The sequence below is a fragment of the Psittacula echo genome (assembly GCF_963264785.1).
Source record: "Psittacula echo genome assembly, chromosome: 1".
Classification (NCBI taxonomy): Eukaryota; Metazoa; Chordata; class Aves; order Psittaciformes; family Psittacidae; genus Psittacula; species Psittacula echo.
The window spans coordinates 64,596,495-64,614,632 of record NC_137735.1 but is presented as its reverse complement, the minus strand read 5'-3'; the positions used below and the strand labels follow the sequence as shown (position 1 = coordinate 64,614,632).

Sequence of the window (18,138 nt, the reverse complement as noted above, 5' to 3'; positions counted from 1 at the left end):
ATCAAACAGATTCTATTCCTTTCCTCTCACATCTCTACTGTGGAAGATCATTGCCTTTAGACAAAAAAAAATCCGATCCCACTTTTCCTGATGGGGTTTGGGAAGGATGTTGCAAAGGACACCTGTGGCGGGTGCCTGATCCAGCAGTTGACTCTCTGCGTAGCTCACTGTCTCAGCACTCAGATGCTTCATAATGATCAAGTCAAAACATGAAAACTAGGAACAGTAGTGAATTATGTCTCCTACACACTGCACAGAGCCTGTGGCCCTGTTAGGGCTGGAAAAGGGACTCTGCCACTGAAGATCCACCTGCCAAAGCCAGTGAGACAGAGAACAGAAAGCTCAGGAGTCTGGATGAGCAGATGAGCCTCTGACATGAACTGAACAGGAAATGTTGGCAGACTGAATACGGAAACAAAAATTAGAATAAGTAAAACATCTTGGACATCTTTGTCAGTTCTTTGGGTCAAACTTGGTGAGAACCTAAGAGCTTCCATGTCATAAGAGCTTTCAAAAATGGAGCTGTATGAGGGCATAGCTGATGACCCAGTCCATTCAGAGATCCCCCGGAGAACTGTGAATGGATTAGAAGGCTGACATATTACCATGCAGCAATACTAGCTAAGCTCCCAAAAGCATGGTGAGATTTGTGTTAAGTCTGGACTAATTAGCCACATCTCTCAGCAATGCTAATTAGTCCAGGTTCCACACATGTGCTGACATGGTGGAATTGTCCTGGTTTAAGAGCTAGACCTGCAGAGCTAAAAACGATACTCGATCATGCAGAAAAAGCAACCCCTGAAGTAACACACATATAAGACATTTACAATTTTACAAGTTCAAACACTTCAAACCATGGTGAAATCAAAAAAACAGGAATCAGTGCTGATTGTGAATGAGATGTACTGGGTGCATCACAAGAGAAATGTGTCATAGAGGGATTAACACAACAGGAATGAGTAGTTTATGAGGAATTAGCTTCTAGGTATGGCAGTATTACCAGTCTGGAAGCCATTCACCCACAGACCCTCTGTATAACTAGAATTAGACGTGCGAGCAGTGCATTGGTATAGCTGTGCATGCCCTATGCTTACCCACACCGCATCAGTCCAATAACTCAGAGAATTTAGACAGAACCATTGCTGTGAGCAAGTCCCTAGAAGGTACCATTTGCATCACTCCAAAGAGGTGACTGGGATCCCTGGGACAGTTAGAGCCCCACAATTTGAAGATTTTTTATTATTTTTGTTTGTTTGTTTGATTGTTTTTTTCAGGTTACTAAGATACCAATTTTTTTCTTACTGTACTGATGTCCCATCCTGTTCCTCCACTCCAGTGAAACTGTCTTGCTTAACAAGCATACGCATTTCATAGAGTCATAGAATCACAGAATGTTTTGGATTGGAAGGGGCCTTAAAGATCATCTGGTTCCAACACGCTGCTAGTAGAAGAGCAGGAACACCTTCCACTAGACCAGGTTGCTCAAAGCCCCATCCAATCTGGCCTTGAGCACTGCTCAGGATGGGACATCCACAGCGTCTCAGGTCACAGTATTTCAAGTACATATGTTTTCTTAAAAGGTAACTATAAACAATAAATTATAAACAAAAGGTCTCTGGGAGAGTAAATTCTTATTTGCTTATTCTGTTATTATGAATTATGTGATCTTTCCAAATAGAAGCACTGGAATAATTAAACTAATTTTCCAAAACTATTCTAGTATATTCAATTACAGATTTTAATTATTTTGGAGAAATAATTCACAATGTTAATGAAAGAGACAGTAGTTTGAATCATGGCAGAGTATGAGTTTCATGTTTGTGCATTCCATAAGCCTTATTAGAAATGTAAATCAAATATTTGATGAATACTAAGAGCCTATTGGGACATTAAAATGAATATTACCATTGTGACTCTGAGAATCAGATTGAAGTATAACAGAAGTCAGTTAAGGTAAATGGATTTCGGTGCCAAAAGGAACATTAGCTGTTTTAAAGAGGCCTCCAGAGTATTATCCAGTATTAAATATGAAAAAATAGCTGTTTAAATAACATTCAGGTGGTGACATGAACTAAGAAAAGACACCAGAATTTCAAAGTTTTGGCTGATAGTTCATATAAATTAACCTCATTTCCCATGTTAATAAAAATTAACTGAGGACAGCAGGGTGGCAGGGAACATTTAGATGGCATATAGGAGCTAACTCTGAGTCTCCTGTGTTATGCCCTAATCATTCACCATTACAGTTAAGGAGAACTTAGCCATCGCTTTTGAAGAGAGCAAGTCCTAATGCTGGACCTGGCTCACATAGAATCGTAGAATGGTTTGGATTGGAAAGGACCTTAAGATCATCTAGTTCCATCCCCCCTGCCATGGGCAGGGACACCTCACACTAAACCATGTCACCCAAGGCTCTGTCCAACCTGGCCTTGAACACTGCCAGGGATGGAGCATTCACAACTTCCCCGGGCAACCCATTCCAGTGCCTCACCACCCTCACAGTAAAGAACTTCTTTCTTATATCTAACCTGAACTTCCTTTCTTGAAGTTTAAACCCATTAACCTTTGTCCTATTGCTACAGTCCCTGACGAACAGTCTCTCTCTGGCATCCTTGTAGGCCCCTTCAGAGATTGGAAGGCTGCTGTGAGGTCTGCACATCTTAAAATATGATTTTGTATTTAATGTTCTGTAAAAGCACCCAAAGCCCACCATATTCTACAAAGGGCATTTTGATAGCCTGGCAGGTTAAACTGCTTTTGGTTATTAAGCCAGTTGTACATATTTATGTTGTATACAGTATATAATATTTGGAACCTATGCAAGCTGAAAGTTACTCTTTCTAGGAGACAACATACTTAAAAGACAGGGTAAATGGAAAACATTGATGATCTAGATCTCCTAAGACGATTGACAAATTCGTTGTCAGGGAAACAGCTATTACACATATTATTCTATCTTCGATTTTCCACAAGGCACCATGGTCCATTACTTCCTATGAATATTTAAGAAAAGATCTACCTCAATTTTATGTTCATGTAAAGGGATGGAGAACTTACACCAGCTAGAAAAAAATAAGTATAAAAATTCTGTGCACTTTACTACCTCCTATATACAAACACTGGGATGAAGAGATAACTATATGCCTTCAAATTCGTTTAGGCCACAGATGAAGTCTGAAGGTAAATTAGAAACACATTTGCATGTGATAGAGCCAAGGTTATAAACAGTGATCCTCTAAATCTTAATGAAATTCCTACCTTTAAAGGTGGCAGAAGACTTACTACTAGTAGATTTGGCATCTGCTATGCCAAATTTTCCACTATTTGACTGAAATTTCATGCACTGTAGTTTTTGTGAAATTTTAATTATTTGTACTTTTGTTCAAAATTTTGCTTTTGTACTTTTTGTGACAAAACATCCATTTACATGTCAGGATTCATATTCAGATAATTCTGGATAGTTACCTTTACTTTTTGCACTTTTCCCTTTCCCTGTCATTTCAGTAATTATATCTGAGGCCCGTATATTTAATGAGATGCTATGTTAAGGTATCACTGACAATGTATTTATAACAGAAAATGTACATGTAGATTTCCCCTGCATGAAGTATTGCTTGAACTACTTCACATCCACATGTAAAGAAGAATCCATGTAATAAGCATTTTTCTTTCCTGGTGCTTTGACAAAAAGCCTAATTCAGCCCTAAATGATTAAAGGTCCACAGTTTTGAAGGGTACAAAACCACAATCTGTCACACAGTCTATACATAGCTCTGTGAGAAAATCCCACTTCTTCCATGTACAGATGTTCCATACAAACTTGGCAATATAAATGCAGTGGCTTATATTTTAGAAATACAGGTTTTCACATGGCAGTGGCTTCCTGGTCATTTCTGAAAGTAAAAATATTGCCAGCAGAAGATTTGTTTTCAACTGCAGGAAGCAGGAAGCATAGGATCAAGATTTGAAAGTCTAAATAACTTTTAATTGTTAGCTAGGTGTAATTTTATTTTAAAGTGACAAAGACATTATGCCATGACAGACAGCAAAATTAATAAAAATGGCATTTCTGTTTTAATCATACATCTTCAAATGTTTATATGTGTCTGTCCTGGGTTCAGCAGCAGCAGTCAGTTTTTCTCCTTCTTCGTAGCTGGTGCAGCACTGTGGTTTTGACTTTCGGCCTGGGAATAATACTGATAAAGCCGATGTTTTCAGTTGCTGGTCAGAATGTTTACCCTGACCAGGGACTTTGTGAGTCTCATGCTCTGCCAGGGAGGAGGAGAAGCCGGGAGGAAGCAGAGACAGGACACCTGACCCAAACTAACCAAAGGGGTATTCCATACCACAGCACATCATGCCCAGGGATGTAACTGGGAGTTACCCGGAAGGGCACGTCCCTTTGCTCTGTCGGGCTCATTTCCGGCGGGTGGTATCGTATTCTCTTCCCTCGTTATTTCCTTTATCATTATTATTATTGGTGGTAGCAGTAGTGATTTGTGTTATACCTTAGTTACTGGACTGCTCTTATCTCAACCCGTGGGAGTTACATTCTTTCAATTCTCCTCCCCATCCCTCCAGGAGCAGAGGGAAGAAAGGTGTGGGGGAGAGGAAGTAGACTGCGTGGTTCTAATTTACGGCCTGGGCTTAAACTACGACAAGCAGAGAGACATCTTGGATGTTATCCTCCACATATGTTCTAGATGCCTTGTTTCAAGAAGCTGTATGATTATCACAACATTATGTAAAAGGCATACAATGGAAGGGGTGCAGTTTCAAACAATGAGTTCAAAAGAAACTACCACAAGTAATTCAGTACAACTTCAAGAAATGAAAATAGTAATTCATGAACCAGAGCAGAAAAATGCAACAATGATGGTCACGATGATAGACGTCCTCATTGCAGAAGCATAGCTTCTTGCAGGATAACAGACAACACTAAAACGCAACTTCAGGTAGAATAGCAGAACTGAGACCAATTTAATCCCAGCAAGACAAATAACAGAAAACCAAAAAGTTGCTCATCACCAAAACTTAAAACCAAGTCTGTTTTCTTTAGGAGAAACGCAAACATTGATAGCCAAATCACATGCTGGTAGAAGGACTGGTAATTCTGCGGGAAAGTTATAGGGTTAAAGAGGATATTTTGTGTTAGTTCTGATCGAGCAGATATAACACTTGATAGCCAGACCAGTATCTAATCCTTCTACTGAATAGAATGCAAAAGATAATTTAGAGGAAAAAAAATCTAATTACTCATTAGATCAAGGAATACTACTTCATATAGAGTTATAACAACAGAATGTGAAAAGATCATAATCCAAAATTAAACAAATGTCTTGTGATAAGTCTTGATACACAGAATGCCTAAATGATAGAATTCACATAGCTATAGTACTCTTTAATTACATTTTTCATAGCTGTGCAGCATTGGAAAAATTATTTTGCCTTAAAAGTATGGATAAAAGAAAAAAAAAGATGGAACTCTAACATAATCCATAAACTAATACATAAAATGGATATTAGAATGATTCTACCTTCAAAGATATCAAATAAGATGTCTAAATGCTTTAAATTCATTGCCTTGCCAAGAGATCTTGGAGTATAGGGTTTGGCAAGATTTCTTTTTACTGGATATAGCTCTTTTTTATTTTATATATGTTATGTGAGTGTTCAACTTTAATAGATTCTATATGCCCTATAGTTACACCCACATATCCATATAGATGCATTGTACTAAAATATATCATAAATATTATATGTCTTTTATATATATATATATAGTTAAATCAATGGTCCATCTCCTCACAGGCAGCAAGAAGTTCTTTGAACTTTTAAAACCTAATCTATATCTTTCTGACCAAGAGTATTGCAATGATATATCTTTTCATGTATTCTTAGAGAGTAAACCTTCCTAAATCATGTAAAAGACATATTTGTATCAATAAATGGTGAACATTTAGTTTCTCTTCCATATACTGCTATTCTATGCTAGAATTCGTGAAACTCTTAATAGTTACCTAATGTCTAAGCTCATATTTTCTGCTGAAATTTTTTTTTTTCCTTTTCTTTTTAGGGATCAAAATATTCTACTCAAAGGTTAGATAAATACTTTTCTGTCAAAACTCAGATGAGGTATAAAACGAGGTCTTAGAGAGGTTTGTCCAGAGTCTGGTTCTATTCAATATTTACATTAATTACTATGAAGATAATGGAATAGAGAAGACACTTAGAAAGCTTGTAGATGACACTGTGCAGGAAGCAGTTACAAGCACTTTACAAGAGAGTAGGCAAACTAAAAATTATCTTGATAAATTGGAGAAATGGCTCAGAGTCAAAAAGATAAAATTCAATAAATTGCAAAGTAGTAAACTGAGAAAGAAATAATCTAATGCTCATAAATGAAGGAACTTGTCTAGGCATCTGTAAAGACATGTGCCATAGAGGACAACAAACAGAAGGGCAGGTAGCAATTGCAAAATGAGCAAATGTCATCCTGAAACGCTTTAGCAAATATGCTGGCATACAATGATATGAGATGATGAACCGACTCCACTGGTACTGGTGGGCCTTCAAGAACAGTTGATCCAATTAAGGAACTCAAGTCAAATTCTACATGAAAAAAGTGTAAAAAGCTAATGACATTAAGACACAAGTGAACTTGATGAGTTCTCTTAATGAAAGGCATTTCATTTTTCATTTCATCTGGATACTAACACACCAATAGTCAGAGGTTTCAATAAGTAAATAGTGATCTAGCTACAGCAAAGAGAAAACTTGAGGTCAGAAACAGATGAGGAAAAGCTAAAGACAAATCAGTGAGTGCACACTGCTAGAATTCTTTCATGTTTGTCCATAATAATGAAATGGGGAGTGCCTACACGTACCAATTGGTGATTTGGAAAATCTCCTAGATACAGAGTCTGCAAATTCCGAATAGACATAGCAGCATTGTAGCTGTGAACCATTTCAGTATGGCACACATGCTAATTTACTTACTCATTTAAAAAGGCTTTAAAATGTGTGATCTGTTATATCAAGAGAATTAATTGCACTTGATAATATTGCATGAAATGTATAAGCAAACTGAGGCACTATTTTTTATATAAAAATATAAATTCCCTGTAGTGACACTAATAAAAACACAAATTTCCAGGTGGAAAGGGATGTGGTGTGATGAAATTGTTCTTCTGGGCAGGATACAAGCCAAAGAGCTAAGAGGGAAGATGGACAACTTGATCAAGCCACTCTATTGCAATGTTCCTAAATGGTGTCATTAGAGAAAGCAAAAAACATCCTAAGCTTCATTCAAGAGGTTACATCCCACAAATTTGAGATTAGCACTTGCAATGAGAAATGCTGGCCCGGGGAAGGTCCTTTCTCTCCTTAATCTTCAGCCAGCTGGTCTCAGAAGAAGTCAGACCAGCATCAATACTGTTTTGTGTTCCACACTGGCCATATACTAATGGATAAGTACTGTAATCATGTCATACTTCCACTCATAACCTGACACTGGGTTCACCATGGTATTGTATCTGGGGGTAGAGAGACACAGCTGACATAGAAAACCAGTCAAACAGAAGGACTTGTACTCTGCCTGTATGGGTGTAGTTAAGTTCCATCATTTAAATTTAAAAATTCCCCAACTTTCTTTAAAGCAGATTTAACAATCCATCATTTGTACAGTCTATTAGTATTAGGATAGTGCTCAGGAGCCCTAGGCACAGAACAAGACCCTCAGTGCCAGATTCTAACACAGATGGAACAAAAAGGCAGTCCAAGAATTTATAGCTTAGGTATAAGAAGAGACAAGACAGGAGAATATAAATAAGACAGTATCAGTCTGGATGACAGGCAGCAGTGTCAGCATAGTACTAGTTTAACTGTTGTCAACTATTCTGCAGACACTGTAGCAAGGGAGAATTTTAAGGAGGAAATTCACTTCTCAGATAGTTCTATTGTTGTTCCAAAGTAGGTTTTTAGAATAATCCTAATGTGATGCAAAATGTACAGACTCGAAAAAAACTCTCTTCATCAACTAAGCAGGACTTTTTCTGCTTGTTTAGGTCTCAACTTTATTATCATCAAAACAACTTAGTAAATCTATAAAGAGGTTTTACATTATTATTAATGTCAAAACCCTAAAATTTTAGCCATGTTAAAACAAGGTTGGTGGCTGGCCTAGGGTACTCTGGGCTATGCAGGTAAGCCAAAATGAATTTCCTGTTCTGATTTGCCAACCCTAGGAGGAGTAAACTGATAATATGCTAACAGCAAAACGCTCAAGCAAATGAAGTTCTTAAGTACTGAATTTACCTTCCTTTAAAAAGAAAAAATGAAAAGAGAAACACAGGGTTATTCATTAGGGACTAGTGACAAGACAAGGGGCAACGGGTTAAAACTTAAGCAGGGGAAGTTTAGATTGGATATAAGGAAGAAATTCTTTGCTGTAAGGGTGGTGAGGTACCAGAATGGCTTGATGAGGGAAGTTGTGAATGCTCCATCCCTGGCAGTGTTCAAGGTCAGGTTGGACAGAGCCTTGGGTGACATGGTTTAGTGTGAGGTGTCCCTGCCCATGGCAGGGGGGATGGAACTAGATGATCTCAAGGTCCTTTCCAGCCCTGACTATTCTATGATTCTACGTTTGTATATGTGTGGTAAGTTAGAAAGGATGCTTAAGGACAAATATTGATTACATAACTTTTGGATCCAGCAGGGATCCTTGCATGTTTGTTGACAAACATACTGAATGTTGCGGGAGGTTTTAACTTTTTAAACTCATATTAATCTATCATTCTTTGTGAAGAGATTCAGCAATCAGGGAGAGGGATATACTATACTTTTTTTTTTCTTTTGCTACAGTTGATAGTGAATGACACACAGTCTGCAAGACCTGAAGAAATCATTAGATCAGATCTGCATTTAGCCTTGATCCAGCAAGATATGTAGGAAATGCAAAGATTTGCAACTGCTCTATTAAGACATTTTATTAATGCATCTATTCATTATCACTAACACTCTTGTAGAGTTCTTCCACAGTGCAACTCAAATTTCTTGATGTTATATTTGGCTTAAATGATCATACTGATAGCCTACATAAGCCTCACGGCTCATTACTACATAGGTATGGAGGACACAAACCAACAGTACAATGAAAGAAACTCCGGAGTATTGTGTTCTGCCAGATGTGAGAGCTATTACACCTTTGTTCGTATTACATGAGTCACAGCTTCCTTTGTATTGTATTTGTTTGTATTGTAAGATTTTTGTTTATATTTTAAAATAAACAGGTTTAGGAGGCAATTTCCCGTCAGTGAAGCAGAAAGCATATTTTTCTTCAGAATGTGGAGGGTGCTCAACACAGAAGAGTCCTGCTCTATAAATAAGGCTTTTCTGGCATGACTGCAACAGTAATCGCTATTATGGTTGTTTATATTTAAAAATTTATGCATAACATGTCACAAATACGAACCCCAGTAAGGAAGAATTGAGGGAGAAAATAACTGAAGGGTACATTGAGGAAAGCTTCAGTCAGACAATGCCATTTTTGAGCTGAAACTTCAAAAACATAAGAGCTTTACAAAAGCCCTAGTAACAGGGACCAGTTATCGTAGAACAGCCCAGTAGGACTGAAAAATTATGGAGGTTCAGCACGAATCAAGCTCTGAACCCCAGGTTGTGACAAGGGCAGAGTGGGACTGCTCTTCTACCCTCTATTAGCTTCTTGAAAGGAAGCACATGCCAGGGACCTTCTGTATCTCCCCTCTCTGTCCACAGCTTGAAAGGGAATTGGCAATGATTTTAATGAAATCAAATTGCTTTGACATGTTTGTTAGAGTTCATTGTTTTTCACTATCACCTATCATTTCAAATCAAGCCAGATCAGACTGCAAGCTAAAAGCTTATGTAAAAAAGCCTCTCACCTTCTACACGCATATTAAAATTTAAATAATGAAAATTCTGGACACTTCTGTACTTAAATGAAGAGATGGTTTACTGTCTCCCTGCAGTTCAGAACAATCATCAATGAGACAAAACTGATATAAATTGAGATGGCTTATAGGCAATGATTCAAATTCAAGTAGAATATGTGGTATTTAGTAACCTTAACCTAAACACTGCATATTTTGTGTAAATACAAGACTAGTTATCGAGATTATAAATATGAAGATGGAAAAATCTGATTTTTAGTAGAGGCAGCTCAGAAGGTCCAATTGCAGAGAAAATCCTTACTGTGTTTACATTTTATTTGAAAATTTACTTTCACAGGCCCTGTTTTTCAGCAATGTTAAGTTCAATTAAAAAAAATCAAAAGGAAAAAAAAAAAAAAAGACAACAGTAACAGTATGAAATGGAAAAGTTTCCATGAGAAAATCTGAATCTTTTTTTATCCCTGTGCTCAGACCCACAAGGCCAGGGTCCCTTTTCTTGTTTTAACCTTCATCAGTCGCATGGCCATACAGGATGCAGTGTTCACTCAAAAAAGATCAGTATAGATCCTGCTCAGACACATATTCCCCTCTTCCCTTATCTTTCCATTCTTGCATAGGTAGTCTGATATTATAGGATGCTTTGCACTGGCACAGAAGACAGTTACATCAAATCAGCATTCAGCAATTAAAAACATTCAACCAGTCGCAACATCTCTCCCAGGCTATTTAGGAAGGTTATACTCTGTTAATAACTTATCTTCAGAAATAATAACATTTGTATTATAAAAGTGAAAAAGAGAAGGCACTTTACAGATAAGTGCCATTTATTCAAAATGTGTCCCTGTTAAAAATCATTTTATGGGTGCCCTTTAGACACAGGCACATCTCCACGTTTCAGCAATTATTCATGATTTACATGTTCATAATTTGAGAGGGTTTCAAACTCAAAATGAGTAAGAAACCTACACATTGCTTCAAATGGCTGAACAAGCTTTGATAACACTTCATAGATAAGAGACTCGAAATAAATTAAATAATGAGTAGGGAAACTTGAACCTTTCCTAGTCTGTCTGTGAACACAGTGAAAAGTAGCAATAGTCTCCCAAATCTAGGATGTAAGACAGAAATCTGTCTCACAGTCACAAAATCTCCTGTTACCATAGTGATGGGGATGGAGCAAATGACTAAAAATACCTGGTCTTATTCACACTGTCTTAGGAATGTGACCTAAATGACATATAATGCATGATTTTCCATGAGAAATTAATTGCATTTACTAGGAGCCAATGCTGAGAAGCAGATAATGTGCAAGTATGATGCTTGGTCAGCCACTCCAAGAGACCACATTCTCAAAGATGCAGCTTGAACAAAGCTGCATATATGGAAGAACATATATGAAAAATGGTAAAAAGAAACCCCATGTAGGTTATTAATGGAGCAACAGCACCAATTAAACAGGGGGTTTTCTCACTAAATAAAGTTATATTTTAAGAGTTATTTCAAATTGCTTTTATGTATAAAGGAACTGTAACCTCCAAAGAAGATCACTGTCTGCAAGAATCAGCCAGTTGTGATGGAAGCCACAGAGGTAACATAAATTCATGTTTAGACCAGCTTTGGTTCATAGCACCTATGTATGTCAGTAGAAAACAAAAGTGTGCTACTAAAGTGCTAGAGGAGAAACTTCAAGTGGCATCTCCCATCTCAACTTGTGAGGTGCATGAAGAGGCTATTTCCATAAGTCTCACTAAGGAGCTGCTGCTGTTGCTTTACACTGAGAGCAGAGCATTACAGGATCCTCCACTGACTGCCCTGGGAAAAAGAAAAGCCAGAAGGAAAATGAGACTCTAGGTTGATTTGAAGGGCTTAATCAGTTACAATTTTACTTCTTCAAAGTACAGCAAATTAGTGTGAATTTAACATTTCAGAAAAACACGTTTGCCTTTTAAGGCAGACATTGCACCGTAACCTTTAAAAACTATGAATATAAAACAACAAAAAAAGACAATACATCTTACCACATCTACAAACAAAGAGACTATGAAGGTATAAATTTAAGACTTCCTATTAAAGCTTCAGTGGTTCAACCATCAACCAGCTTTCCATTACAGTGTGAAGAGCAATAAAAACTTTTCAGTCAGCCATCATTAGACAGTCTGTTATGAGATATGCAGCCTGGGATAAGAATGCACCTTTTTAGGAGTTATGTTATGGGTTATGTTTTAGGAATTAATTGGTTGCATTGATTTTTTTTTTCCCCTAACACAGAGGGAAAATCAAATTTTATCTATATACTTTTTTTTCTTATGCGATGTTTGGAAGGTAAGACCGGATTATGGAATTTAGAAGTCAAAACTGAAACTATGCCGTGAATCTTCAGATTCTATGATTTGCATTAGCAAAGCAGTCAGAGGGGACTCAAAGCCTACCCACTGAATATGTTCAAATTAAGTATTACAATCCTTCTACTTTTTCCTGAAGTATAAAGCTTTATGAGTGCAGAATTAAAGGACTGAATGGAAATAGGGATCAAGATATAAGCAATTAATATATATCAAGCTCAAAAGGGAGAAGAATCAATTAGAGACTAATTCCAGTACTTAGTGGGCAATATTTTTTTTCTTTTCAATGCTAATGCCTATTTTAAAATAAAAATAAAAAAAAATTAAAATAAAATAGTCACATAAGTCCAACTTGCAGTATCACATTTTGATGCATGGTTGGAAACTTATACTAATCCTCTTTTTCTAAGCTTTTTTCCATGAGGAAAGCTATTTTCTACTGTACGCACTCATCTAATCTCAAATAACCTCTGTGATGAGATGGCCACCTCTTACTCTGGAAAAGGATTTTGAAGGGCAGTAGATCAGACAAAAAGGAACTTTAGATTAAATTTTGCAGTCTAAACTGTTTTTTATTTCCTCAATATCTTCATATAATCCTTGGGGTGATAAGAACTACACAAATAGAAACATTCAGAAGAAGGCAGAAGGGAGTAAGTAGAGCATCTGGAGCTAAGGAGCAGGTAGTTTTGGTATTAGCCAACTATTTCCTCTTCTTTCAACACTGCTCTGCTTATGTATCAGGAGAAGCAGCCTTTGTGTCTGTGCCTCCTTGATTATGCCTTCAAGATATTGCCATTTATGCTTCTTTTGACCATTGCTGTTTATTCTGTTGTGTGTCTGTGAATTTTCTACCATACAGATGAATAGCTATCTACAGCTCTTGCTTAACTGTACAGTGAGACATCAAACTGATGAGGAAACAGGAAACAAAAGTATGTATAAAAAAGTAGTTCCATGAATAAAATAATGGATAATACATGGATTGCTCAAAAAAAACCATCTACGGAGGGATCCTCTTTAAAGAATTTCTCTAACAGTTGAAGGTATTTATTTCTTTATGGGAGATATTTAAGTGCTATTCATTTTCTACATAATAACACAAAAATACAATAGGACAATAATACTAGGGAAAAGAAAATCTTGTCAAAAATGAATGAAAAGGATGAAGTGTTAAGAAAATTGTGATGATACTCAGTTTTGCACTCTGTCACCTACTATCTCACTACAAATCTTCTCTTCCTCACAGTTTGTGACACTGCCAACCATTTAACAGTTAACAAATTAACTAATCTCCTTATCAAGTGACCAGAAGAATTTCTTTCTTCAAGCTAAATCCTATAGTTCTGCAGTTGCAGAATGACATCTTAGAAGTGCAGGTGTGCATATGGAGAAACGAAATCTTCCTTGCACCACAGATTTTTAAATAATTGTGTTACAGACATGGAATATTTCTTAAGAATACACAGGCCACTGAAATTAAAATAAAAGATAACTATATTAAAAAATGGAATTACTTATATTTTGTCTCGTCCATCTGGTCCTCTAATTCAAAATACCAACGTGGTGTAGAGAAATGCAAAACACCAGCTCGATATTAATGCAGGCTATAATTTTACAGTAGCACCTTACAACTGCTGGTAGGGATTGTCTGTGACTGACTTGTGCACTGTAATTACAAATATGTTTCACTTTCACTACTGTAAAAAACAAGTGAAAGGTGACTAAATAAACAAATGAGGTGGTGGAATTAAGAGCTGTGAGAAAATCTTAAAACATTAATTTTCAATGTTCAACATTAATTTTTTTGATTTAAAATATTTCCTTGGGAGGAAAAATACATATTTATTTCCTACAGCCTAGGAGTAGATATCAAGAAATGCCGACCCACCTCATCATTAATTATATGAGTGACAAAAACTTCCTCTCCTCCAGTATATAAAGAGATGGAATATTTTGTAACAGTTGATGATTACCAAATAATATGACTTGATTTTTATTACCCTATTTTAGAATTCTGGAAAACTTAGTTCCTACTTGACCCACGTTTGAATTAGGTGCAAGTTTTCTTATGGTATACTTCTTGGATAGGAGGCTTAGACATCACCAGAAAAAAAATAAATATTTACTGAAGTTATGCAGCCTCTATTAACACTCAACCTGCAACTTTCATAAGCTCTTTTAACTTCGCATAAACTCTGAGATAGAAGATAATGCCTATTACAGCATTCTAGTATGTCATTTCTCAGGAACTGGCATTTCATTTAGCAATACCAGATGACAAACATGAAAAGCAGTAATTATACTATAGTCCATGATTTTTTTTTTTCAGTAATTGAAGCTTAAAACAGAGTGGGAGAAGAAGAGTGCAATAAACAGTCTGTTAGTTACAGCCTTTTTCTCTACCTGAAAAACTGTAAGCCCCAGGATTAACAGTACAATATGCATATACATCAAGACTCTCTGAAGGCAGAGGGATCAAATGTCACACAGGCCATTCTCTTCTAGAAATTAATAGACAGCTTTCTTGAAGTCAAGTGATGAAAATAGGTCCCCACAGAGCACTCACTATCACTGAATTCTCCCTAATCTTGAAGATGCAGAATAGCCATAAGAGATAGACTAGCTGAGCATAGAATTAGAATCGTAGAATCAACTAGGTTGGAAAAGACCTTTAAGATCATGTGCAATGATTATTCCAGGACTTCCAAGACCATCACTAAACCGTATCACTGAGAGTCTCATCTACACATTTTTTTAACAGATCCAGGGATGGTGATCCCACCACTTCCTTGGGAAGCCTGTTCCAATATCTGGTTACTCTCTCTGTGAAGAAATTTTTATAGAAAATAATAATAATAAGGAATTCTTACACTACTGGAATATAAGTGGTACATGAATTAAGCATTCAAGACATTACCCTAATCTTTACTCTCGTGAGTGCCCTGTCTTCAAGCCACCCTCTTACGTATCTTTGAATGCAAATGATTGCTTTAAGCACTCTTCTGCCATTAGGATGCTTTCTACAATCACAAGAAGCTACAGACTTCCAGGTGAGTTACATTTTTTTTCTGAGTTTGAAGGCTAAAGTGTTTGTCACTAGGAATCAAAGTACAGAATATTAATTTTTCAGTTTGGTGGACAAATGCTTGAACTACATATCAAAATTCTAGAAGACAAATTGTAATATGCACCTAAAATAATTACAGAATCACGTAGAATCCTTTCATTTACATGAATAGCTTGAAAAGACTGAAAAAGAACTGTTGGTCATTTACCATCTACGATTACAGAATTAGCATCCAAATCTGCTTGCCAACTCTTCTGCTGCAGCTGCATAGATTTGCACAATGCCCATGGCTTTGAAACTGTAAGGATTAAGTTATTATTTTCAACATTTTGGATTCCTATGCAACTGTACAGGCTTTTTTACGAAATGGAGAACACAGAAAGTCATATTTTGTGTGAAAATACACTATTTTAAAAAAATTAATTTGAGTAAGACTAAAAAAGTAACTTGCTTAGCAACTCCTACAATTGAACTGGTAATACGAACTTTCGAACTGTATCAGAAAAACACATTGAAACCTTCAAGTGCCTTCTATCTGAATACTAACTTCCATTGATTTTCTTAATGTGTACTCATTATAGTTGCCAGGAAATGCCACCACACCCCCCAAAAAAGAAAAAAGATTTTACAAGAACATAGAAATGTCTTGAAACCAATCCTTTTCAGAACACACCTGGAAATACTGTGTTAGATTTTCCTGTCAAAACAAGATAGCAGGAACACCAGAAAAGCCAAGATATTCAAAACCTGAATTGTTGTACATGTATTTGCTACAGTAAAATTACTCAAAGTAATTTTAAACCCCTGACAACTCTCAACTTGTTCTTAATACAGATGAGTAGAAAGGAACTCTCCAAAGTTCCATCTTTCCAGTTCTCCTATATGATTACTTCGCTATGTCCCATGCTGAGGAAATGATCAAAATCTATATGATGAATAATAAAAATTCTAGATTTTGAATTTCAAGCAGTGTAACTGGCAGAAATTTAAAATGTAGCTGAGTATTTTTCATCCACCATATTTAGAGCTTTCTTTTTCTCTGAATGTACAATTGTGAACAGAAATAGAAATAGTAATTGTATAGTTCAAGTCATAAGTAGCTGTCTGCTGTAAAGTCAATTGTAATTTTACTTACCACATCCAGATTGTGCCAAGACTAAACCAATCTGCTTGAAATATCATTGAATTGATGCTTGATCTTAATTAAGCAAGGTGCTAGTCAGATAAAATGCTTGAAAAACTGAGATGAGTATTTCTCAGATCTTGTCTTTTGCCTTTTTTTTTTTTTTGGTCTTGTTTTTGGTTGGTTGGTTGGTTTTGAGGTTATAATATATTGTGGTTTTTTAAACAAAATAACTTAGATTATTAATTCCAAACTGATTATTTTCTGGTATCTGTAGCAGTTTCTCCCTCTAATCAAGAGCCTGCAGGATTTTTAATCAGACCATCTTCTTACGTTTAAAAAATATCATTTGCACTTATTCATCATTCCACTCTATGCCACAAAGACAAATCTCTTCCATCAATCTTGATCTCTACTGGCTAAAATGTCTTTCAGGTATTTCATATAACTTCACAGCATGGGACCACCATTTCACCACTCACAACTTGATGCACCCTCTAACCTTTCCCACTGAACAAAGCAGTGACCCCTCTAGCAGCTTAATTAAGTTCCATACCAGAAGAGGCTGTGCATTTATTACTTTTCACAGAGATTCTATCAGAGAACAGCAGCATTTTAATTTGCGCATAGGTTTTCAAAGAAATTACAGTTTCATAGGTTGCAAAGAAATACCCCGAGTGGACTTATTAACGTGTTTCTAGATAGATCTAGCCAGTTTGCAAGTGATGCCTATCTACATGGAGACATGAGAATGTGCCAAAGGTTGCATATCTGGACTGATCAAATCCACCATCTTTGAAGACCAAGGAGCATTATGTGAGATGGACAGGAAGAGAACCACCTCATTTATTAGATACACGGGCATATATAATATGCACAGTATCTCTGTAGATTTTTTTTTTTTTTTTTCAGATTTTGAGAAAAAGTTTATCACAGACAATTGCTTATGTGGCTTGGGAAAGCAGCTCCCAATGTGCTATCTTACAGGAAGAAAAGTTTGAAATGTTTTCTTAACTTTTTTTTTTTCACATTTCTGTCAGATTCCAGGTACAGTTAGACTTTTCAAGCAAGATCCCTAAATCACTATGTAAGTTGAGGTAGGCATAGGCTAGTTTGGGAAGGCGGGGCACTTGGGTGGAAAGAGAGAAAGTCTTCCTAACATGAATCATAGAATTGTTTGTGTTGGAAGGGACCTTAAAGCTCATCTAGTTCCAACCCCCTTGTCACAGGCAAGGACACTTTGCACTAGACCAGGTTGCTCAAAGTCCTGTCCAACCTGGCCTTTAAGAAATTTGTTTATTTATTTTTATATGAAAGCATATTTCAGAACAACTCTGATTTTGAAACCATTACATTTTTTCTTAGATCCATGATAATAAAAATGATATGAAAGATACGGCCAAGTGGCTTTTTGAAAGATCGACTGTACAATCAAATCCTCACTTAGGTACAGCAGCTGTCTGCACTACAGATGTCTTTGTAAAATCAAATTCATGCTTTTGATCTGATGGAAATGCACTGAATGGCTCTTCCTACTGAATTATACATGTGACAATTTTTTTTTATAAACTCAATTTAATTTCATGCAATTTGCATATTCTGATTAATAGTGCTGTGTACGGATACATTTAATATTCTCTGGCACTGCTGTATAAATAATGTCTTATATCA

At 36.4% G+C, this 18,138-nt stretch overlaps 1 protein-coding gene across 1 annotated transcript in view; it reads right to left on the bottom strand.

The window, feature by feature from the left end:
* Window positions 1–16,484, bottom strand: part of LOC308232779 (uncharacterized protein) — a gene marked incomplete at both ends in the record, with an annotated part of 67,108 nt that extends 50,624 nt beyond the window's left edge. Inside the window, 3 exon segments of the mRNA XM_080638908.1 lie at window positions 15,195–15,321; window positions 15,323–15,373; window positions 16,480–16,484. Coding sequence (XP_080495034.1) covers window positions 15,195–15,321; window positions 15,323–15,373; window positions 16,480–16,484 — 183 coding nt within the window.
* Between the last annotated feature and the right edge of the window lie 1,654 nt (window positions 16,485–18,138).